At 48.4% G+C, this 22,096-nt stretch overlaps 3 protein-coding genes across 5 annotated transcripts; 2 read left to right on the top strand and 1 right to left on the bottom strand.

The window, feature by feature from the left end:
• Nucleotides 1-66: 66 nt before the first annotated feature.
• Nucleotides 67-8,594, top strand: LOC310712491 (uncharacterized protein). 3 transcript variants are annotated; one of them, XM_083515609.1, is made up of 4 exons: nt 67-297; nt 1,209-1,434; nt 2,331-6,349; nt 6,874-8,594. In XM_083515609.1, the coding sequence occupies exons 2-3, from the start codon at nt 1,215-1,217 to the stop codon at nt 2,846-2,848; spliced, it is 738 nt and encodes a 245-aa protein (XP_083371735.1). In that variant the 5' UTR covers nt 67-297; nt 1,209-1,214; the 3' UTR covers nt 2,849-6,349; nt 6,874-8,594. The 3 variants fall into 3 exon arrangements, with proteins under 3 accessions (XP_083371735.1, XP_083371737.1, XP_083371736.1); XM_083515611.1 differs by having other exon boundaries at nt 73-119; XM_083515610.1 differs by having other exon boundaries at nt 84-291.
• Nucleotides 6,951-14,126, bottom strand: LOC310712452 (interferon-inducible GTPase 5-like). Its single transcript, XM_083515522.1, has 3 exons — nt 14,087-14,126; nt 10,870-11,572; nt 6,951-10,129 (listed from the first exon to the last, which is right to left on the bottom strand). The coding sequence occupies exons 1-3, from the start codon at nt 14,109-14,111 to the stop codon at nt 8,962-8,964; spliced, it is 1,896 nt and encodes a 631-aa protein (XP_083371648.1). The 5' UTR covers nt 14,112-14,126; the 3' UTR covers nt 6,951-8,961.
• Nucleotides 14,127-14,870: 744 nt separating this feature from the next.
• On the top strand, nt 14,871-21,775 carry LOC310712451 (interferon-inducible GTPase 5-like). The gene is made up of 3 exons (XM_083515521.1): nt 14,871-16,103; nt 16,829-17,456; nt 19,518-21,775. Exons 1-3 carry the CDS (start codon nt 15,989-15,991, stop codon nt 20,719-20,721), a joined length of 1,947 nt encoding a protein of 648 aa, XP_083371647.1. The 5' UTR covers nt 14,871-15,988; the 3' UTR covers nt 20,722-21,775.
• Nucleotides 21,776-22,096: the final 321 nt, after the last annotated feature.

Genomic DNA, 22,096 nt, shown 5'->3' with positions numbered 1-22,096 from the left:
GCAACGAGATAAAAGTATGCGCATGGATATTAGTCAGGCGGATGTGTAGACATCACTCTACAGGAAATTGGCGAGGAGGAGGAAGGTCCCCGGAAGTGGGGAAAAAAACGTAGAGAAAGGTGACGGGTTGAGATGTGCATTTTTATTTTTTCGCGTTGACAGGGATTGACAGGGGAGCCGAGCGTGCCTTTTCGAGAAAGGCTTTTCGTTGTTTCTTAAGGGCCGGGAGTGGAGAGATGGCAGAGGGAAGTGCCTGAGGAGGAGCTGGAACAGTCGAGGGACTGGCGAGAGGCGAAGGTGGGAGACCTGACCGCGGGCGGAGGGAGGAAGAGAGCCTGCTCTGGACCGAGCCGCCGCGTAGGTGGGGAGGGGGCGCGCTAGCCTAGAGGAGGGGCTCGGAGCCTATGGTTCCCACAGCAGACCATTCGGGGACTCTAGCTCCCGGCGGCGGCAGCCAGCGGGACCCATGGCTGGGGATTGTGGGAGTTGTAGTCCCACAAGGGCTCTCCCCCTCCCGGCTTGGTGGAGGTGATATTGTGGGGCTAGAGGTGAGGTGGGCGGGAGGGAGGGAGGAGGGTCTTCTTAGGAAACGGTCAGCGAGGAGGAAATGTTGGGGGCGGGCCCAGATGTATAGCACTTTATTAGTTAAAACAACCTTTCAAGCCACGTTGGGTGGTGGTGGTTGTGTTTATTAGAATGTTATATATTTTCATATTTTCGGTTTGTAAAGCACCATGTGATCCTTGGATGAAGTGTGTTATAGAAATATAATAAATAATACAATGGTGATGATGATTACCAAAAATCTGGTAAGCTGGTCCATAAAACAAGTGGTAATAGCCTCTTAGAATGTCCGCATATACTTTTGCTAGCACAACAGCGGTCTTAAAAAAGCAACAACTGTATGCTTGTGCATGTATTTTTCCTTGGAAGACAACACTTTGAGTAACGTTTGCACAGAAACAGCAACAACAAGAGTCCGCCTGTCTTCTGGTTTACAGGTGCCTCTTCACTTGGTTGACCTGAAACAGTATGTTGAAAAAAGCTGCTTCGCTAATTGCTCTTTACATTTCCTGGAAGCAGAAGCTATGAGGAGCATCTCCTTTAAAAAGGAGTGCATCACACATGGGCATAACCTGAGTTGTGTATGAGGAACGGAGCCAAGCGGGATTGGGGTTTTTGCTCACAACTTGGTTTCATTCTTACAGGTAGCAATGGCTGACTCTTCTGCAGTCGGCACGCCACTGTTGACTGAGCATCTTCTTACAAAGGTGTCGGACTGCAATGGGCTTGATGTTTCAATAGCCCAGGAGCATCCAACAATCTGTAAGCCAGAGCCTATCTGTGTAGAGGAGGTGAGCTCCACAATGCTGCCCCCTGTCTGCCCAGGCACAAATGACAGAGAAAAAGGACCCCCTAGCAATAGTACAATCTGTGAGTACTGTGGTTTTGTTCTTGCTTTTAGAATTTAAACAATTCTCCAGCTGGTGAAAGAGAGTTTCTAGCACCCTGTTATAAACAATTATTAAAAATTTGCATTAGAAGTCATAATCTTCTTCCTTTTATCATGTTTCTCTGCCAGCATTCTGAAATATGAACAAGGATGTGACTGCATGGCATCATGAGACACAGGTTTTCTGCATGGCACCATTTGCAGTGCAGACAGCCAGCTCTAGGTCTATGCATGCAACCCAATGTATTGCCCAGGCTCTGCAGTTTCCTAGCTTTCATTAAAAAATGAGGGGAAAGCTTCTAGCTCTCATGACTATAGAGGAAAATCTTAAAAACTGCTACTTAATTTAATGCTCACTTTCAGGTAAGTAACCACCGCCTCTAGGTGAGGAATGCCTGTCCACTTTTATTGCCTATGTCACTTGCATCCTGATAGTTTGCATGTGAGTCCCTTCTCCTAAGCAACTTTTCATTCTCCCTTTATCCCTGCCGGGGAACAGCCAAAGTGTTCCACAGTGATTACTTGACTGGAGAAACACAACAGTGTGTGAAGGCAGCTGCTGCTTGGTATCTCCCCTCTCCCCACTTCTGCTATCAGATGTCACACTTCATCAACAGCTGATGAAGGAGAGTGTAGCTTATGCAACCACCTCCTCAGTAGTTTGTGTACAATGCTGACTTAAGCCCACATAGCTTGCGTAGTCCAAAGGTTGTGAGAATGAATAGTGTCCTGCTGATGAAAAACTGATTGCCAGGAAGGCAGACTTTTCATGGCATTCTCTCCACCTGTTTCTCCTTCTCTTCAGGGAGGTTCTGCAAAGTAAGCTGCAGGTTCTGCCAGGCCCTGCTTGATTCCCTCTGTTTCTCTTCATCTCCAGACAGCCTGGGTGCCAATCAGTGTTTTCACTGCCTGATCACCTTCCCAGATGAGAAGTTCAAGGAGCGGCACATGAAGCGGGAACACCCGGAGGACTTCGTTCAGGCCAATCTGCGTGATGCTCTTTTTGTCTGCTTCATATGTAACAAGGCCTTTGAGAGTTCACGTGCGCTCATCTGCCACCAGCGGGGCCATGCGCCAGCCCCGCCCTCCGACCCTACTGACTCCTTGCGCCCTACCTTTGACTGCCATGATTGTGGCCGCCGCTTCAGCCAGTTGGCCAACTACCAGCGTCACCGCCTGGGCCATGCCGCGGGCCACAGCTTGCCTCACCAGTGTCCGGACTGTGGCAAGAGCTTCCGACAGCTTTCAAACTTGCGTCGGCACCAGGCTTTCCACCAGCAGACCCAGGAGTTGCTGCCCTCCCTCCCCTATTCCTGCATGGACTGTGGAGAGAGCTTTAACCAGGAGGCTGGACTGCATGAACACTACATCCGCCATGCCCGCGGGGAGCTCTAATATAAGCTGTAGCTTCGTATCTATTCCCTGGATCCAGATGGAGGCAGGAAGATGACAGGCATTGCAGTGTGAGATGCAGAGCCAGAATGAGACAAGGAACAGGATTAATGGGTCCTTTCTGGTTCAGAAACAGAAGGGGGAAGCCGCTATTTTCAGGAGGTGTCACATCTAGTTTTGCTCCAGTCAGGAAGAATAGTTGGTGCAGGGATATGTGCAAAGCTGTATTTTCCTTAGAGGAAGTGCTGTCTCCACAGAGTGAGGATAACTGAAGGACCGAGGATGGGAATAGTCTCTTTTAGGAGATGCTGACTTCCACCTAGTTCATGGCCAGATTTGCTACTGGTCAAAGGGGAGGGAAGCTTCCATCAGTATTTTGCCTTTTCTAGATGCTCGGCTGTCATGAAGGGCACACTTTTTGCACTCCCACCTGCCCAAGCTTGGAATTTCTGGGTAGCCTTGCAGAGAACCTGCTTGCTTCCTGCAGAAGGTTGGGAAAAGTTAAATGTTTGAGGGTGCAGAGTAGAAGTTAAGTCAGCTGATTAAACCCTACAAGTGCTTTTTTATAGGGAAAGGAGAATTCAAGTGAGAATATTCTCTTGCTTTTTAAACCTGAACTACACACAGCTTTGGATTTGAGCCAATCCCTTCAGCTGTGAGTATCCTGATTGGATTCTCTACTTGTGAGAGTATGGCTGATTGGGAGGCAGAATACCAGTGCTTTTCTTCCCTGGGGGTACTTGAGGGTACACAGTACCGGCACCTTTTCTTTTCCTAGAAGAAAAGCAGTGGTTAAAAACATGGCACTTACTGTAACAACTTCATGGTGAATACTGGCACCTTAAGAGGAAAAGCACTGCAATAAATTACCTTCCACAGCTCTGTGTACAATACCAGAAGCACCTCTTAGGCTCTCAATAGGCCATCAGTGGAGAATCTTTTTCCTGTTGATGGCTGCATTCCCTTGAGGGAGGGAGGCAGAGTCAAAAGTGGGCAGGGCCACCTCTCTTCTCTCCTTCCTTTTCCTTCCCCACCCAGCAGGCTGCTGGGGGAAGTACATTGTGCTTCCCAGAGATCTGAGCCAGTGTCTTGCAGAGTCTCTCTGCTACCTCCATCCATTTCAGCCTTCCTTCTGTATTTTTCCCCTTCCTGCCCTCTTTCCCCAGACATTAGGCTGCATGATACTCTGCTGAAGTCCGCCGATTACCCACTCTGGCAGGAAGGTAAACGGCGTTTCTGTCCGCTGCTCAGGTTCACCAGGAGCAGCTTAGTCATGCAGGCTCATGACCCGGAAGCTGTACGCTGGTTCCCTTGGCCAGTAAAGCAAGATGAGCGCCGCAACCCCAGAGTCGTCCGTGACTGGACCTAATGGTCAGAGGTCCCTTTACCTTTTACCCTTTCTCCATCCCCCTCCCTGTCCCTTGTTACAGACTCCGCTAACCCAGAAATAGTACCTCGGGTTAAGAACTTTGCTTCAGGATGAGAACAGAAATCGCGGCGCGGCGGCAGCAGCGGGAGGCCCCATTAGCTAAAGTGGTGCTTCAGGTTAAGAACAGTTTCAGGTTAAGAACGGACCTCCGGAACGAATTAAGTACTTAACCCGAGGTACCACTGTAGTTCTTACACTCCAGTTTGTTTGCTACTCAAGCATGGAACAGATTACGCTGGCTCTTCTGGCCAGTACAATGTGTTAGAAATGTGACAGCCCTATGCTGTCCACTTGGTGGCACTGCCAGCTAGAAATTGAAAGCATAGTCTCCATTCCAAGGCACCTAACACTAACAAATAAATCTACTTTGTACTGAGTCACTATATATACTGAGTCATTGGTCTGCTTGGTCCAGTACTGTTTTTGCCACCTGACATTTGAGAACATTCTCAAATCCCAGATCCTTTTAAACTGGTGATGTTGCAGATGGAACATGAGACCTTACGTTCTCCCAAAACTGAGCTGTGAACACTGCTAAACCGTGCTGGATCACATGGAATGGCTTTTGCTTGCCCAAATAGGCACTTAGGTCCCTCCTGCACTACAACCTGCTGTGTTATACGGCTTTAAATTGTCATGGCTTTCCCCCAAAGGATCCTGGGCACTGTTGTTTGTTATGGGTGCCGTGAGTTGTCAGGAGATCTCTAATCCCGTCATAGAGCTACATTTTCCAGAGTTGACTAGGGAGAGGGATTGATTGTTAAACCACTCTGTGAAGGGAATAGGGGTCTCCTCACAGCTCTCAGCACCCTTAACCAAGTAGGATGTTTTGGAGAAGACTGTTTATGACTGTTTATAGTAGTATAATACTGCTTATGGAGCCTCAAATTCAGCTCCTGGTCCTTTTCATTTTATAATTTCCGCCCCGGATAATAAAAACAGCCCATGCTTTTTTCTTTCCCCACTAATGCAACTCTAGTAGTAGTAGTAAGTTGCTCTTCCCATTAAAATGAATTGTGTGGCTGTCTTGAGAGAGCTGTATCCCCATTTACAGCTTGTCATTGCCATTATTCATATATTGCTACAGGGCTATACAAGTACTCCTGTGCTAGAGGAGCACAGCAGAAAGCTCAGCATCTGAATTCACAAAATAAAACTGAGAAACGTTAACAATGATTTGCGTGCACATGTCTAATGTGGGATAATGAGTTGTTGCTCTTTACTCATTGATAACACAGGCACTAGCCAATAGGTGCCTGCCATACTCGCTCAGCCACATTCCACCCAGCACACAATGGATATTTTAGCGGGAGGAGGAAAATTGCTTAGCAATGAAATGTGTCTTAAAAGCAGGGAAGTATGCTGTGCCCATAAATGCTAGGGCTACTAGAAGTGTCTGGGTGCATGTCCCAGGTTCTGTCTTCATCCATGTTCAGGTAGGGCTTGGTGAAAGCCCTGTCTGAAATCCTGGAAAGCTGTTTCCCATCCATCTAGGCAAGACTTAACCGAGATGGACCATTGGTTCTGACTCTGTAGAAGGCAGCTTCCTATGCTCTCCATATTTGCCTGCGTGGGACTGTTTTGTTCTCCTTCCGCATGAGCGAACAAGCCAGGAAGTCACAGTTACAGACACACACACACACACACACACACCTTTCCAGATCAAAGCACACACAACCTGTTTTTTAACATGCTTCCTTGATGGCACGCATAGCTAATCACAAGTACTTAAATAGAACCTAGATCTTCTCTGGAAATAAATAATTTATGTTCGCCAACAAGAAAATAATGTTTGGATTTGTGTTGTGTCACATTAGTGTTGTAGGAAAAGAAGAGTCTAGCATGCTTTGGGAGGGAGATGGATGGGTAGAAAGTCACCAGTATCCTGCTCCTATCTGAGCCAAGAGTTACAGTAAGTTTCCGCAAAGTCTTATGGCAGTATTGTGAACTTTTAAATAATAGTGGCTTCTGAGATGTATAAATATAGCTACTGGTTTTTTTAAGTTAAGGGGGCAGGAACATTACTCAGGACAACAATGGATTTGTTCTGGAAGTAATCCAAAGTTGACCGGGGGGTGGGTGGGGCGTCCCTTCCAATTCTACAATTCTATGATTTGCTATCTCAATACAGTGGTATCTCTAGTTGTGGACATGATCCATTTTGGGGTGCCATTCGCATCCCGAAAAGTCCACAACTAGAGTGGAGTTTCTGTGCAAGCACGGAGTGCGATAGAGTGCTTCTGCGCATGCATGTGGGGAGAAACCTGCAAGTATACACTTCCGGGTTTGCTGCGTTCACAAGCTGAAAAGACACAACATGAACCTAACGCAACACGAGGTATAACTGTACAGCAATGAAAATGTTGCCCGGATTGGTCAGCAAGGCAGGGATGGGGAACCTGGGACTAGACTACATCTCCCATAATTACACACCAGTGGCCATGGCAGGTCAAAGGTAGATACCACCCTGTATATAGTAGGTGGAGAACAAGGTTTCCCAAACTTGGGTCTCTAGCTATTTTTGGACTACAACTACATCCCTAGCTAGCAGGACCAGTGGTTAGGGATGATGGGAATTGCCATCCAAAAACAGCTGGAGACCCAAGTTTGGGAAACCCTGGTGTAAAATTAATAACCAAGTAAAGATTTCAATCTCACCTTCATATAACATCAACATTTCCCACCATTTCACAACTTTATTTATCATATCGGTAACAGCAAGCGATGCCACATAAACAACAGTTCTTGCATTGAGCTGAGCAAGTGCCGGATGAGAGACTCACGAATAAACAGCTGTTTGGGCTCCACCCCAGCATCAGCATCCTATTACTGAGCAAGCAATTAATAAGGAATGGCAGGCCATTCTAGCAGCATCTTGCAGCATGACTTAACAAATACATAACATGCCATAGATAATGAGTGGCTGACTAATAACTCTTCCTTGTGCCCATCAACAACTTGTGTTTGCCTTTAAAAAAAAACCAGTTAGTTTGAACAACACAAAGCCTCTGAGGCTCCATTGCCAATACAGGCACAGTGGCTCTTCGGTTCCTTGAAAGAACAAATACTTCTGAAAAGGAAGAGCACGTGTCAATCCCTCTGGGTGCATAGATCAGGGTCCCAGAAGAAAAGAAAAGATGCACACCTAGTTTTGTGCAAACAAAGAGGTTTTGCACTTTCATTCTCCCTCCCACCTCCACTCCCTGTCTGCCATTCAAAGCCAAGCAAGGGATGGGCTGTGATTTAAGGTATTTGTTTGTTTCTAAACAAGGGTTTCTAAACCAAGGCCAAGCAGTGCTCCTAAGGCAACTTGCTTTTTGCATGTTGAAAGTTACTCTCAATCAGAACAATTAGTCAAAAGTTGCTCTTCGGAGGGTTCTTGAATTCACAAGTAAGTTGTGACTGATGGTGCCCACTGGGGGTGGAAGGCAGCGAGACCAGCAGTAGATGGAGCCTGAGCCAATGTACATCAAATAAAATTGTCTTCCTCCTCCTCCCTTTGTTGAGTTACACAAAGCCAACACTGAAACTGAGGAGAAGGAAGCTGGCAGCCATGGACCGCTTGAAAAGGAGGTGGCAGGCAGGTGGGCACACTCAACGTTGGTGAGGCAGTGCTCCACTTGACCTGTGCCAGCCTCCGCTGTAATAAGGTTATTGAAACAAGATCACACAATAAGCAACCAAAGACAAGGAAATACAAGGAGAGGTGGAAGGGAGGGAACAGGAACCCAGCTGGCTCTGCCCTGTGGCTGAGGCTAATATGTGCAACATTTCTGCCTACTTGGTTTGAACTGGGCAGCAAGGAGCGTTTAGACAATCTTCCCCTCTTCCATTCATTACAGTTCTAAAACGAGAACCGGCACCCTTTCAGGGGGACATTTTCAAGGCGAGACCAGTGTGAGCCCAATGGATTGGTAAGCACTGCAAAAGGGCAATGAATGACTCTCACAGGCAATGCTTAACAATGCATGAGCTGAGTTCAAAAAGGATTTGTTTTGAACTGGCTCCATTAAAAAAAATAATCATGTAAGATGGTAAAGTTGTCCTTGTGCTAGGCTTGCCATATGTCAGGAACATTCCAGACATGTCCTGGTTTTCAGGTGTAAAAGTGGCAAAAATCTTGAATCTGCAAAATGTCAGGGAAAACCTGGATGTATGACAATGCAATGCAATAAACAGCAAAAACAGCTCAAAAAGCATAAAATTGCTATCTTCGGGGGAGGTTTCCCCAAAGAAGCTCAACAATTCTGGGGGTCTCAACAACTTTGTGCACACTATACCACTGGGGGCTTACAGAACTGACTCTTCATCCCCTCCCCTCCCAACAGAAGGCTGGTGTCAAGAAATTAGCATAGCTGCCTCAGCAGATAGTTGCGGTGAATCGTGTGACACCCCTGTCTTCCCTGGCTAAAGTGATGCAACCCAGTGTCACTTCTCATCTCTGCGACAAATAGCCCCCCCCCCCTTCTCATGCCAAGTTCTGCCACAAGTCTTGGTCTCAGATGGTCATGATGGTATATAACCAAGGCAGTTGGATGCTTTACTTTTTAAAATCCATCATAATGCCACTCTCCTTGGAGAGCCTTGGTCTTGTTCCATCTCGTCCTCCTTATGCTCTGCTTTGATAGGTTATATTGTTAAGGGTGGTGTTCAGCGTCGCACCCTCTAAATCAGTTCCTACCCAGTTCTATTTCTCTGTGTAGGCCAGTAGCAGCACCGCCTCTGCATTCTCAGACAGTTCCACCACAGCTCGCCTCAACATCTGGTAGGTGGACTCAAAGGAGATTTCGGGCTCCACCTTGACACCCCGCCCCAAATAGGGGACATAGCTCCATGCCCAGCTGGTCAGGGAGGTCGGCTTGGTGATGAGGCTGAGCACATACGCAGGGTCCAGTGGTTTAGCAAAGGGGCTTTGGATCACTGCCTGAAGCAGCCGGCGGGTTGTGCCGGTAGCCTGGGCAGTGTACTCTAAGGAGGCCTCATCCAGGCCAAACTCTATGCAGAAGCTGGCAATGGTGGTGGTGAGGCTGTCGACCACGTCCGGCTGGGGATGCTCCACACAGAAGAGGCAGCTCTGAAGGGCCTTCCCCCACACATCTTTCATCAACACTTTGGCTTTCCGCCTAACCACTCGGGACAGGACGGTTGGCAGGGCTTTCCTCAGAGCTTTCTTCTTCAAGTCCGGAGCGTTGCTGCTGAGGGCTCCCAGGAGGAGCGGCAAGTCGAAGGCATCTGGTTTGAGGCAGGAGACCAGGAAGACCTGTGGGGAGTCCACGCCGTCCTTCTTCAGAGCTTCCTCGCAGCTCTTCCGCACCTGACTCTGTACTTCCTCTTTGGCGACAGGTTGGCTCCCAGGCCGGGTCTCCACATCCACATCTATCTTGCTCCTCACAAAGAAGAACTGCTTCCCTGCTGAGGTGATGGCTCTGGCCAGGCAGCTGTGGGTGTGCTTATAGCGCTCGGAGGCCACCAGCAGGAAGAAGTCGTAGCGGCTGAGATCCAGGTGGCTCACGTCTTCCTCTGTCAGCCCCACTCCTGGCAAGTCCCAAAGGTAAAGGTTGGGGACAGCTGGGAGCAGGTAGGGCACGGCTTTCTTCGTCATCTCGGTCACCCCAGTGGGGGCCGCATCTGGTTCCCCACAGCCCACCCCCCTCAGAACATTAACCAGTGAGGACTTCCCTGACCCAACTTCACCTATCACGGCGACGTCCAGTCGTATTTGTGTGGGGTCCGTCAAAACGGATGAGATCACAGTTGGGACTTTTGACAAGGTGCCGTCCTGGCAGATTGCGTATAGCTCCTTGATCTTCTTCTGGCTCACTTTGTTCAAATCCTCCAGGCTTCCATCATGAGTTCTAGAGAGGAGTGAGAACAGAATAATAAATATCCACAGTCTGGGGCTGCATTTCCTCAGGAGTTGCACGTTGGCAGTTGGCAAGGCCGAAACCAGTGGTGTAGTGGTCTGGGGTTGGAGGGGATGGCAGACCCATTGGTATTTCTGCAGCAGAGTCCCAGCACTCTCCCTGTCTCCAGCTTCCTAGGGCCACCCAATGAGAAGGAAAGGGGAGCTTTTTAGCTAAGGTATGCTCCAAAGTGAAGCACTTAGGAACACTGAAAAGGTAAGGTGCTCCTATTTCAAGAGAATGGGCTGCAAGTACAATGGGACTTTGAGGAAAACACAACTCCAAAAGAAGATATTGGAGGACTCCAAATCACTGCCCGTTTAAAAAGTGGATCTAGCTAAAAGGCAACACATAGGAGTTCTGCATTGATTGTTGCAATGCATCCCTAATTATGATTATTATTGTAAAATAATTCTAAGATGGTGGCATAGTCTTAGAAGAGAGCATGGCTGTGAGGGGCCATCTTCAATTATCTAATGGCTGTGACATAGAAGAGGATGGAGCAAGCTTGTTTGGAGCAAGTTAAATAAAAAAAATCAATTTTTGAAAAAACCCATACTTGGTTGTTCTTGCACTCTGTTTATTTTAGCTGTTTTTAAGGATATCTCTGTAAATTGCTTCGGAGCGTAGATACTGGAGGCAACTCACAAATAAATAAGTGAATCAAGAGAGGCACCCTCTTCCCGACTCACCTCTTCAAATTGAGCACCTCTCCTTCCAGGCTGTCTTCAAAGCGTGCAAACTCATATCTGTCCGTCTCCAGCCCTGACACCAGGAATACCTTCTTGGGGTCCATCCCATGCTTGGTCAAAACACCTGCCAGTTCCTTCCGGATCAGCCCCAGCTGCTCAGACGGATTGTATCTGGATCTGAGCCGCCGCTCGGCTGTGTGCAGGTCCAAATCCACCTTGGTGCGTGCCAGGATGAGACCTTTCCCCTTCTGCTTGATGGCCTTGAGGACTTGGAGGTGGCTGTCCCTCAAGTCTCCAGCCCCGACCACCACCACAAAGCAACTGAATTTGCTCAGGTCGCCCAAGCGTTTGAGGTAGGCGGACGGCTTCTCTGACGCCTCGAAGCCTGGCAGGTCATGAAGGGTGAGGTCGGGGTAGATGGGGTGAGCGTGGACAACCGGCTGCTTCGTGGTCTCAGGGGCCTCTCGGAGATAAGCCCATGGATCCGTCACCCGGCGGGGCTTGTCCAGGAGAGCCCCGACCAGAGTGCTCACCCCTGAGCCACGCTCTCCCAGGATCCCGACCTGGATCTTGAGGGTGTTCACACAGTCTACCAGAGCCTGGATTTGGGAAGCGGCACCGCTGGCGTTCTGGGCCTCATACTGGGCCTTCAGGATCTTCAGGTGCGATTCGTCTAGGACGGAGGAACCGGCCATGGCTGGAGCTGCAAAGAGGACGTGGGAGATTACATGGGGTCAAAAAAAAATGGATGCACCGTGCTATATTAGAAGCAAAAAAACTTGTTTTGATGAATTGGAAGAGCCGCAAAAAGATTCCATTGAGCACATGGATTGATAATATGGACAGATTACTGTATTTTTTGCTCTATAGGACGCATCCGACCATAGGATGCACCTTGTTTTTTTTTTGGGGGGGGGAGAACAAGAAAAAAAATTCTCCCCCTCTCTGCTCAGCGCCCCTTCAGCGAAGCAGCAGGAGAAACGGAGCCCCTTCCATTTCTCCTCCCGCTTGGCTGAAGGGGTGCTGCGCAGCTCTCCCTCTCTGCTGAAGCCAGGAGAGTATGGCTCTCCTGGCTTCAGCGAAAGGAAACTGAAGCATGCGGAGCGCAGCGGGAACTCGCGCTGCGCTCCGAAGTCTTCAGGTGGCTATCCCTGAAGCCTGGAGAGTGAGAGGGGTCAGTGCGCACTGACCCCTCTTGCTCTCCAGGCTTCAGCGAAAGCAACGCGAAGCCTCCAGAGGCTTTGCATTGCTATCGCTGAAGCCAAGGAGCCTGTATTCACTCCATAGGACGCACACACATTTCCCCTTAATTTTTGGAGGGGAAAAAGTGAGTTCTACAGAGCGAAAAATTCGGTAGCTACATACAAACGAATTGCATGTCGACGCAAATTAAGAATGGATAAATATGAAGAAATCAGGAAGGAATATTTAAGTGATAAGGCGGACAGTGGTGGGAAGTAGGGGGAGGAGAGAGAGGTGGGAAAATATTGTTAAAAGGGTGTAGTCATAGGTATATCAATGTATTCAAATCTGAATTTTCAAATTGTGTTATTAGTGTTATTATGGTTTTTGTTGTATGTGTCTTTTGCGGTTGTTGTTTGTATTGAAAAATGATTAATTTTTTTTTAAAAAAAAAGATGGAGGGAAAAAAGAGAATGCTAACTGCAGTTCTCAGTGTGCTTTTTAGGGATGCATGGGCAGATGCTTATCTCTGCCTCCCTCCCTCCCTCCCTCCCTCTCCCTCACACACACATATGTATTGACCATCCATACAGTGAGTTGAGGAAGTGGGGGGCCACTCATTTGTGATCTGTCTCAGAGCCACTTCCTTGGTTACCTTAATGGTCCATGCTTTGAGAGTCATTACCTCACCAGGAAATGAATGCCGTGCTGGATCCAGGAATTTAGAAGGGCACTCAGGCACATATCCTACCCTACACCCCCAAAGAAAAAAATATAACAGTATGCTTATGTCTGTAGTATGGTTAGATTCCTCTTTGTAGAGTGCTCTCCCCAGGGAGGCTCACCTGGCGCCTTCGTTCCATATCTTTAGGTGCCAAGCAGATAACGTTCCTGTACAAGGTAAAGGACCCCTGGATGGTTAAGTCCAGTCAAAGGCGGCTATGGGGTTGCGACGCTCATCTCGCTTTTTAGACCGAGGGAGCTGGCATTTGTCCACAGACAGTTTTCTGGGTCATGTGGCCAGCATGACTGAACTGCTTCTGGCGCAACCCGACACCGTGACGGAAACCAGAGCACACAGAAACGCCATTTACCTTCCCGCCAGAGCGGTACCTATTTATCTACTTGCACTGGCGTGCTTTCGAACTGCTAGGTTGGCAAGAGGTGGGAGAGAGCAACGGGAGCTCACGCCATCACGGGGATTTGAACCGCCAATCTTCTGATCGGCAAGCCCTAGGCTCTGTGGTTTAGACCACAGTGCCACCTGCGTCCCCGTACAACCAGGCCTTTGGCTAATTAAACAATCTATGGTCTTTAAAACTGTGAGGGGAATCTATTGTTTTTGCTTGTTGCTATGTTATGTATTTGTTGGTGTTTTCATATTGTAAGCTGTCCTGTAGTCCTTGGATGAAGGAGAGGAAGAAAGGCAAATTTATATAAGTGACAGTAATAACAACAACAACAGAGAGTTGCTAGGCACTGTCTGCAGTTAAAAGCTCTGCCAGCAGGCTTACAATCTAATAGCATCCAGAGTCAAAAGGGAGGGAACTGGATAGTAAGGGATGCACCAGTCCCCAAACGACAGGGGAAAAGTGCCTAGAAAAAGAACCCAGTAAGTCAGCCTATATAAAGAAAGAAGACCTTGGCTCCAGCATCAGACCACTAAAAATCTGTCCCAGTCAGGAGTCCTGTTTCCAAAGCAAAGCCGCCTCTGCCCACTTTAAACAAACAAAGCCAGACCACGAGCCCAACAGAGAAAAATCAAATATTTGGTTTCTTTCTTCCTGTCAAAAACTAAAGGCTGCATCCAACCTCTACTCAGAGCAGTTCTGATGAAATCAATTGGCCTCAGTTAGCCAAATTAATTTCATCAGTTAGACCCATTAATTTCAATGAGTCTACTTCTGAGCAAACCAGCACTGGATAGAACTCTAAATTTTGTTAAAGGAACACTCCTTAGCCACTGGGGAAAACCTAGAGGTTGTAAGAGAAGAACTAAGAACTACTCTCCTGGATCAGACCATGAAAGGCCTACCTTGTCCAGAAGCCTGTTGCCACATTGGCCAACCAGACACCAAAGGGAAGCCTGCAAGGGTGAAGTGAGAGCAATAAGCACAAGAACGGACCTTCTCAGTCGTGGCTCCCCAGTTATGGAACACTCCCCCCATCATTACCTATATTACCTATATTTAGGCAACAGGCCACAAACCTTTCTTTTCTGCCAGGTCTTCGGCTTTTAATTATCCGATGCTATATATATATATATGGGCCTAGACACCCCAACTCTTACACGGGAAGACACCCGAAGACACCAAAACCTGCATATATATATATAGTATATATATATATATACATATACTATATGTATATATGCATATATATATATAGTATATATATATATATATATATAGTATGTACATGTTCTCAGTTTAACGGGGGTTAGACAAATTAATGGAGAAAACTCTCAGTGGTCTCGATGGTTATATGCAACTTTCAGGATCAGCAGCAGAATATCAGTTCTATGAGGACAGTTATTATTATTATTAATGCTTTATTTAGTTATCGAACTTATTGGTCGCTTAAAAAACAACAAATGAAAAGCAGCTCAAAAAGCGACTTATACATTAAACCAAAACAACCCCTAAAAGCCTGATTTCTTAACTAGTGCAAACAGAGTGTTACGTCACTTGGCACCTGCAAGAGTGCCAGTTCTGCAGATCAAAGCTTTTATGGGATGAGGTTGATTCTGCAGGTAAACTGGCCCCAAGCAGTTAAGGGGCTTTATGTGCTAATAGTAGCATGTCAAAACTAACCAGTAGCAAACTGGCTGCCAGTGCAGATCTCAGAGCAGAGATGTTATAGGCTGACAGGTTCTCACTCCTGTTAGGAAATATGGCACAACTTTCTGAGTTGGTGGCCAAATCACACTCGGAGCTGTTGGTTCATAGCTCAGAACCGCCTACACTGACTGGCAGCAGCTATTCATAGGACATTCCCAGGCCTACCTGAAGATGTTGCCAGGCACTGAACCTAGGAATTTCTGCCTGTAAAGCAGATGCTCTACCAGCTGAGCTACAAGCCCTTCCCCGTGACAGCAAATGCCATAAGAACAGGTGTGTTTTGCTGGAGGCAGATCTGGAGAACTGCTAGACTTTCCCAAACATGGGGGTCAGCCAACGGCTTCTTTGTCACAGAATCCTGGTTGTAACCCAAGACCTTGAGAGAGACGTTTAATACTCAAAACAAGCCTGCCGGCCTCCATCTTGATAGATGCAGGCCTTTCTGAGCACAACACACCGTCAATAATTGCCCTTGTTCGTTTAACTGCTCTCTTTCCGTTTGTTTTTGAACATCAAGCCTGATGAGGAAGAACGCCGAAGAGCTCAAAAGCTTGCTCACTATTTTGTGATCTTTTCCGGGGTTGGTCCTAATACAAATAAAGTAAAATCAACGTGAGGATTTTGGATCCTGGAGAAACGTGGCTAAGATTTTTTATATTTTAATTTATTTTTTTAAAAAACAGCTTTAATTAGGCGCTGTGTGCATAAATATGCTTTCTTTTGCGTGTCCCGGATCCCCACCCCCGACTCCGGTTCTGGTCTTACAGGATAGAGAGAATGCCAGCTACAAAAGCAAAAACACCAACAAAAGGAACCCAGGAGTCCTGGATGGCTGCCAGCCAGCCAACCCCACCCGGCCGCCCCCCAAAATGAAAAGGGAGGCGTCCCAGGGGCAAGACCTACCCGTCCGTCTCTGCCTCTCCGGGTCTTCCGTGCGCAGCGAGGCTTGGATGCTCCTGCGCCCTGGCTCCAGATGACGCGCAAAGCAAAAGCTGGGAAATAGAAACCTATTGGAGGGGGGCGGAGACGGCGGATCCTCCTCTTCCTCCCGGCTGGCTGTGCTTGGCAGGCGGAAAGGCTCGTCTGACGTCTCTGGGATGCGCAGGGAAAACAGATCAGAGCAACGGCAGGCGGGTGGGAAGAGGAAGCAGCCAAAGGGGGACAACGCCGGGGAAGCCGAGCGAACGGTCCCGGGGCGCATCCTTGTAGCGGGTAAGCAAGCCCAGGCCGGCGGGTGTCTCCCCATCTTCTTCAGCTTCCAAAAAACGAAGTGTCAGACGGCGAGTCGTTCTGGCTGCCTGAAGATCTTCTCCCCGGCCTGATGGAAAAGGCAAAAATACTCTCCGGCCTCTTTCCGCCTTAGTGCGCCGCTGTGTCTGCCAGATCGCTTAATCAACCTGTTTTCTTGCCTAAGAATCAGCAGCCCTCTTATGCCATAGGCTCAAACTAGGATAGGCGAAGGGTCGCGTCTTTTGCCGGCGGGGGATGACCGACTTCAGGGGCTGGTGATTTCAAGGCTGGATTACTGCAATGCTCTTTTTGTGGGGCTTCTCTTGCAACTTGATCTGGAAGCTGCAGAATTCTCCAGGAGTGAGGCCCTTAGCATATAGCACTCCTGCTCAGAGATCTGCACCGGCTGCCCGTTTGGGGTGAAACTGCTCCCTCCCCCGCCAGCATATAACACCTTGCTTGCGGGGGTTGTATTGCTTGCCTATCTGCTACCCAGGTTCAAGATTATACCAGTTCATACCATTCAGGTCCAGGTTACCTGGGAGATACAGCTTGAGGTCTGGCTTATTCCATTTTGGTGGTTGTTTATGTGTGTGTGTGTGGACTTAAACTATATACAGCCAAGTTCCTTGTGTTTAATCACAGCCTCTGAGTAATGTTGTTTTTCTCTCCCCTCCCATCTCTCCCCTTTCCTTATGTTTCCACAGCATCCCTCAAGAAGCCCTGTTTCCCTGCACCCAACATGGCTCTAAAGGCCCCCCCGGGCTCTGCGCTGAGCTCCCCAGAGCAAGGGGATGTCTCTGTGGTCCTTGTGGGAAAATCCGGCGTAGGAAAATCGGCCCTCCTCAATGCCTTGCGTGGGATGACCGAAAACGATGTCGGATGTGCCCCGCTGGAGGCCCCGCCCAAATCCGGGGGGCCTGTCATGTACCCCGACCCATCCCACCCCAATTTACTGATATGGGAACTAGCTCTGGATTGTGAGGGGCAGGCCGACCGGTGGCTGAAGGAGGCTGACGTTTTTGTCATGGCGACAGACGGCAAGTTTGACGAGACTCATGCCCACCTGGCCGGGGAGGCCCGGGCGGCTGGCAAGAAGGTCTATTTTGCCCGCACCAAGGCCGATTTGGATCTTCATACCCTCAAGCGGTTGATGGGGGAGCACTACAACCGACCCGAGGCCCTGCAGGCCCTGCGGGGTGTCTGTGCTGAGTCGCTGGGGACCCACGGTCTCGGGGAACCCTTTGTCTTCCTGATCTCTGCTTTTGAACCCTACGCCCTGGACTGCCCCCAGCTGCGAAAAGTGTTGCTGGAGGACGTCCACACATATGAGAGGTAAGTCAGGCAACCAGCTTAAGCGAACCAAAGCAACATAGAATCATTATCAATGAATGAAACATGACTAAGATTCATAATGACGATAATATTGCGGATCTAGAAAAGGGTTGCCGAAGCGATCAAGGGGATGAAGCCACTCCCCTATGAGGGTCGGGGCTTTTCAGTTTAGAAAAAAAGGTGATTAAAGGGAGAGGACATGATAGAGTTGAGTAAAATTAAGTGTGACACAGATAAAGTGGATAGTCATAATACAGTCGTATCTTGGTTGTCAAATGCCTTGGTACTCAGATGTTTTGGCTCCCGAACGCTGCAAACCCGGAAGTGTTCTAGTTTGCGAGCGTTTTTTGGAAGCCAAATGTCCATTTTGGCTGTCGGCATTGTTTCTGGGGCCAATCAGCCAATCGGATCCACCAGGGCTCTTAGGTTTTTAAGTTTAATGGAAGAAGACCTACAGAGACTTCATGAACAGAGTTTTGAGGCCAGGCACCTGCGGGCATGGGCACGTTGCTCATAAGGACAAGGGCCTCTGGCTGATGTTCTTGTACAGCGACAAGGAATGTAAATTACAGCCGCAGGCCGATATTTATATCCTGGCGGCCTTTGCTCGAGTGTCATCAGGACTTTTGCTCGGAGCAAAGCAACCAGAGAAGTGGTCTAGTTGTGCCTCCCCTGTGGAGAAAACAGTGTTTGTTTACAAGCAACAACCCCCACCGCCAAGATGCTCCTGTTACCCAGAGTCGTAATCAAATGAAGCTGTGCAAATCTGGTGTAGCGTAGTGTTGACTTTCTTGGAATTCCAAAGGTGTCCACTGGTCCAAAAGCGTGGCAACCTTTTACAAGGCCACCACATATGAAAGAATGCTAACTCTACCTCTTTGGACCTGTAAAATGGTAAAAGAGTATTGGGAAATGATCCATAATGAATTGAAAAAAATGTTTCAAAGTATTCCTCCCCCAAACCAAAGTCCTTCCTGTCGGGGATAATTCAGACTGAAATTCCCAGATGTCAGAAAAGGTTATTTATGGATGCAACAACTGCGGCCCATGTTTTGTTAGCTCCCAAATGGAAAATGAGTGAGGTCCCAGCCAAAGAAGAATGGCAACTTAAGTTGACAGAATACGCACAACTTGCAGACTTAACATATAGAATAAGTGAACAAGAAGAACATATGTTTAGAGAAGATTGGAAAACATTTATTGAATATATGGGAAATGTGTACAGCTGAAAATGCTGACAGCATTAAGATAAACTCAACAGTGCAAATAAGTTTTGATGGATGAAATAATGGAATACTGAATGGTACTGTATAGTTTTTGTAAAATATGCAGGGATTTATGATATGTGAAATGAACCAGGGAAGAAGGGAAGTCATTGATATCTTAAGGATGTAAAAATGAGTATTTAAAATTGTAAAACGGAAAATTTAACAAAAATTACAGTGGTGCCTCGCAAGACGAAATTAATCCATTCCGCGAGTCTCTTCGTCTAGCGGTTTTTTCGTCTTGCGAAGCAACCCTATTAGCGGATTAGCGCTATTAGCGGTTTAGCGGCTATTAAAGGCTTGGCGGTTATTAAAGGCTTGGCGGCTATTAAAGGCTTAGCGGATTAGCGGCTAAAAGGCTATTAGCGGCTTAGAAAAAGGGGGGGGAACGAAAAAAAATCGGAACACTTGCAAGACGTTTTCGTCTTGCAAAGCAAGCCCATAGGGAAAATCGTCTTGCGAAGCAGCTCAAAAACGGAAAACCCTTTCGTCTAGCGGGTTTTCCGTCTTGGGAGGCATTCGTCTTGCGGGGCACCACTGTATATACAAAAAACCGGAAAGGGTGGCAACCTCTGAATGAGCTTAGTTGCTGTGGAATGCCTGCTGACCAACGAGAAATGGAAGGGGAATGGGAAATGGAATGGAGCACTCCACAATACAACTTTAATTTCATATGATATTAATTCTAGTCATTGGATACTGATGATGTTAATATAATAGGATATCAATTATCGTTAACAATATTAATCCCAGTTCTTCCTCCCTATCCTTTGCCGTGTCCTGTTTACCCTCACAGGGTCCTAAAGCCCACTCGCTTGGACTACGAGGTGATTAGCGAGCAGGAGATTGCAGAGATCCAGGAGGCCTATGAGCTGGGAGGTCTCTCGGAAGTGGTGACCCGCATTCAGTGCAGCCTGGAGACCCTCTGGAATGCCCAACTTGACATTGGCGTCACGGGAGAGTCGGGTGCTGGGAAATCCACCTTTGTCAACGCCTTGAGGGGTGTGGGCGATGAGGAGGAGGGAGCCGCGGAGACGGGCGTGACAGAGACCACAGCCCAGCCTACGCCATATCCTTACCCCGGCCACCCCAACGTCATCCTGTGGGATCTCCCTGGCATTGGCACGCCCAACTTCCAGGCTGAAAGCTACCTAGAAGCCGTGGAGTTTTCTCGCTACGACTTCTTCATCATCCTGGCCTCGGAGAGGTTTAAGGAGAACCACGTCCGTTTGGCCAAGGCCATTGTCAAAGAAGGCAAGCGGTTCTATTTTGTGCGCACCAAGCTGGACAACGACCTGGAGGCCATGAAGAGGCGGAAGAACCCTCCAACTGAAGAGGAAGTCCTGGAGGAGATCCGGACTGACTGCCGGGAGAAGCTCGCCAAGGCCGGGCTGGCAGACACCAAGGTTTTCTTGCTCAGCAGCTTCGAGATTGACAAGTTTGACTTCCAAGTCTTCGAGGAAACTCTGGAGCAAGAACTTCCGAGCCACAAGCGCCACGCCTTCCTGCTGTCGCTGCCCAATGTCTCCTCGGTCATCATTGACAAGAAGAGGCAGCTCCTTCACCAGGAGGTATGGAAGGTAGCTCTGATCTCCAGCTTGGTGGCCGCCGTCCCTTTGCCGGGCCTGGCCTTCACCTGTGATGTCTCCATTTTGCTGAGGAAGCTGTCCACCTACCGGCAGGACTTTGGCCTCGACGCAGCGTCCTTGACCCGTCTGGCTGAGCGGTCGGGGAAACCGCTGGAGGTCCTGAGGGCCGAAGTCCACAGCACTCTAGGCCGGAGCATCAACAGGGATGTGGTCATTGGGCTGCTGGGGAAGGCCACCGGGACAGGCTTGGTGGTGGCCAATTTCTTCATCCACCGGATCCCGATTTACGGAGCCCTGGCTTCCGGCGGGATTTCCTTCCACACCACTTACTACATGTTGAGCCAGTGCTTGGAAGAGCTGGCCAATGACTCCCAAAGGGTCCTCATGAAGGCCTTTGAAAGCGAAGTCTGAGGCAGCTGGAATAAGGCGGCAGTCCCTAGGCGCCTCTGTGACTCTTCCTCAGATGCCTTAGCACTGTTAGGTTTCTGCTTTAGCTTCATCATGGCTGATCTACTTGTTGATGTTTATGGAGTCATGGGACCATGATCTTGTTTTGGAACCTGGTTTTGACGAATGTGAGTTGCATGAGGCCGCCATCTCCCATTGGAACGAGAGCAATATTTAGACGAGCAATTTCTGTGCAGTGTCCCAGAAGGCTCCACAGTTCCCTGTTACTCAGGGGCGGCCAACCCTTCCAAATGTTGCTGAACCCATCACCGCTGCATGTAAGCCAGGGTTTCCCAAACTTGGGCCTCCTGCTGTTTTTGGACTACAACACCCATCATCCCTTGCCAGCAGGACCAGCGGTCAGGCATAATGGGAATTGTAGTCCAACACTGCTGGAGACCCAGGTTTGGGAAACCCTGGTGTAAGCCATGCTGACTTGGGCTGATGGGAGCTGTAACCCAATGCCTGGAAGGCAATTGGTTCCCCGTCCTGTTTTATGATAATGTTACATGACTAACCTGTGGCCTTCTTGATGCTGCTGAACCACAACTCCCATCTTCCCTTTCTGTTGGCCATGTTGACTTGGGGTGATGGAAGTTGTAGTCCTTTAACACTGTAGTCCGCCAACATCTGGAGGACCAAAGACTTGTCTGTTCTGTGCCGTTAAGTATTCAGTGGCAGGTTTAGTAACAGATGTGGTAGCTTCAGCTTTTGGAAACCGGAGCTCACTTTTCCTCAGATACGTGACATAATTTGGAATGTTTCCTAGAGATATATCCATGGACATAGGTGGAGAAGGGTGTGTAGGAAAGGAAACTAATATATTATCAAGCTTTCTACACTGTCTCATGCAGCTGATGGAATCGGACTCTGGCCCTCACTTGCTTTTTTCCTGGCCACAATAAAACGTGTTAAGTGCTGTGATGCTGCTATGTTTTTAGCTATTCTTTTGTCTGTAAGCTGCCTTGAGTCCCCGTCAGGGGAAAAGGTGGAGTATAAATAAACATACAACAAAAACGATACTTTTTGCAGGTTTCAAAAGCGGCAAACGTCACACTGCTAACACTTTTGGGATTTTCCCATGCGGTTGTCCTTATAAATGCACATGATTGAAACGGGCGGAAGTTAAGCCTGGTGGAGTTGGAGGGATGCGGCCTGGCCCTTTAAGAAGAAAGGGCTGGTGTCTATGCGCTTTACTTCCTTCGAAGCAGTGGAGTCAGAGCGCCACCTGGTGGAGGGGGAGCTCCATGGCACTTGAGACAATGCGGTGTATTGCAGCAGCCCAGTCCACTTGCTGCTGGAATCGAAAGAGCGGCTTGATGCAAGTATGGAGCCCCAT

Source organism: Podarcis liolepis, assembly GCF_965112155.1.
Source record: "Podarcis liolepis genome assembly, chromosome: 7".
NCBI lineage: Eukaryota > Metazoa > Chordata > Lepidosauria > Squamata > Lacertidae > Podarcis > Podarcis liolepis.
Note: the sequence above shows the minus strand (reverse complement) of the source record. Positions and strands in the feature narration are given on the sequence as shown.

Bases quoted from the DNA above. Each gene is read 5' to 3' on its own strand.
- LOC310712491 (XM_083515609.1), top strand. From the start codon at position 1,215: ATGGCTGACTCTTCTGCAGTCGGCACGCCACTGTTGACTGAGCATCTT. The intron at 1,435-2,330 runs GTGAGTACTGTG...CTTCATCTCCAG, and splicing joins CCCTAGCAATAGTACAATCT to ACAGCCTGGGTGCCAATCAG.
- LOC310712452 (XM_083515522.1), bottom strand. From the start codon at position 14,111: ATGTGGCAACAGGCTTCTGGACAAG. The intron at 11,573-14,086 runs GTAGGCCTTTCA...TCCTCTTTGCAG, and splicing joins GCAACAGGCTTCTGGACAAG to CTCCAGCCATGGCCGGTTCC. The intron at 10,130-10,869 runs GTGAGTCGGGAA...ACTCCTCTCTAG, and splicing joins GAGGTGCTCAATTTGAAGAG to AACTCATGATGGAAGCCTGG.
- LOC310712451 (XM_083515521.1), top strand. From the start codon at position 15,989: ATGCGCAGGGAAAACAGATCAGAGCAACGGCAGGCGGGTGGGAAGAGG. The intron at 16,104-16,828 runs GTAAGCAAGCCC...ATGTTTCCACAG, and splicing joins GGGGCGCATCCTTGTAGCGG to CATCCCTCAAGAAGCCCTGT. The intron at 17,457-19,517 runs GTAAGTCAGGCA...TTACCCTCACAG, and splicing joins GACGTCCACACATATGAGAG to GGTCCTAAAGCCCACTCGCT.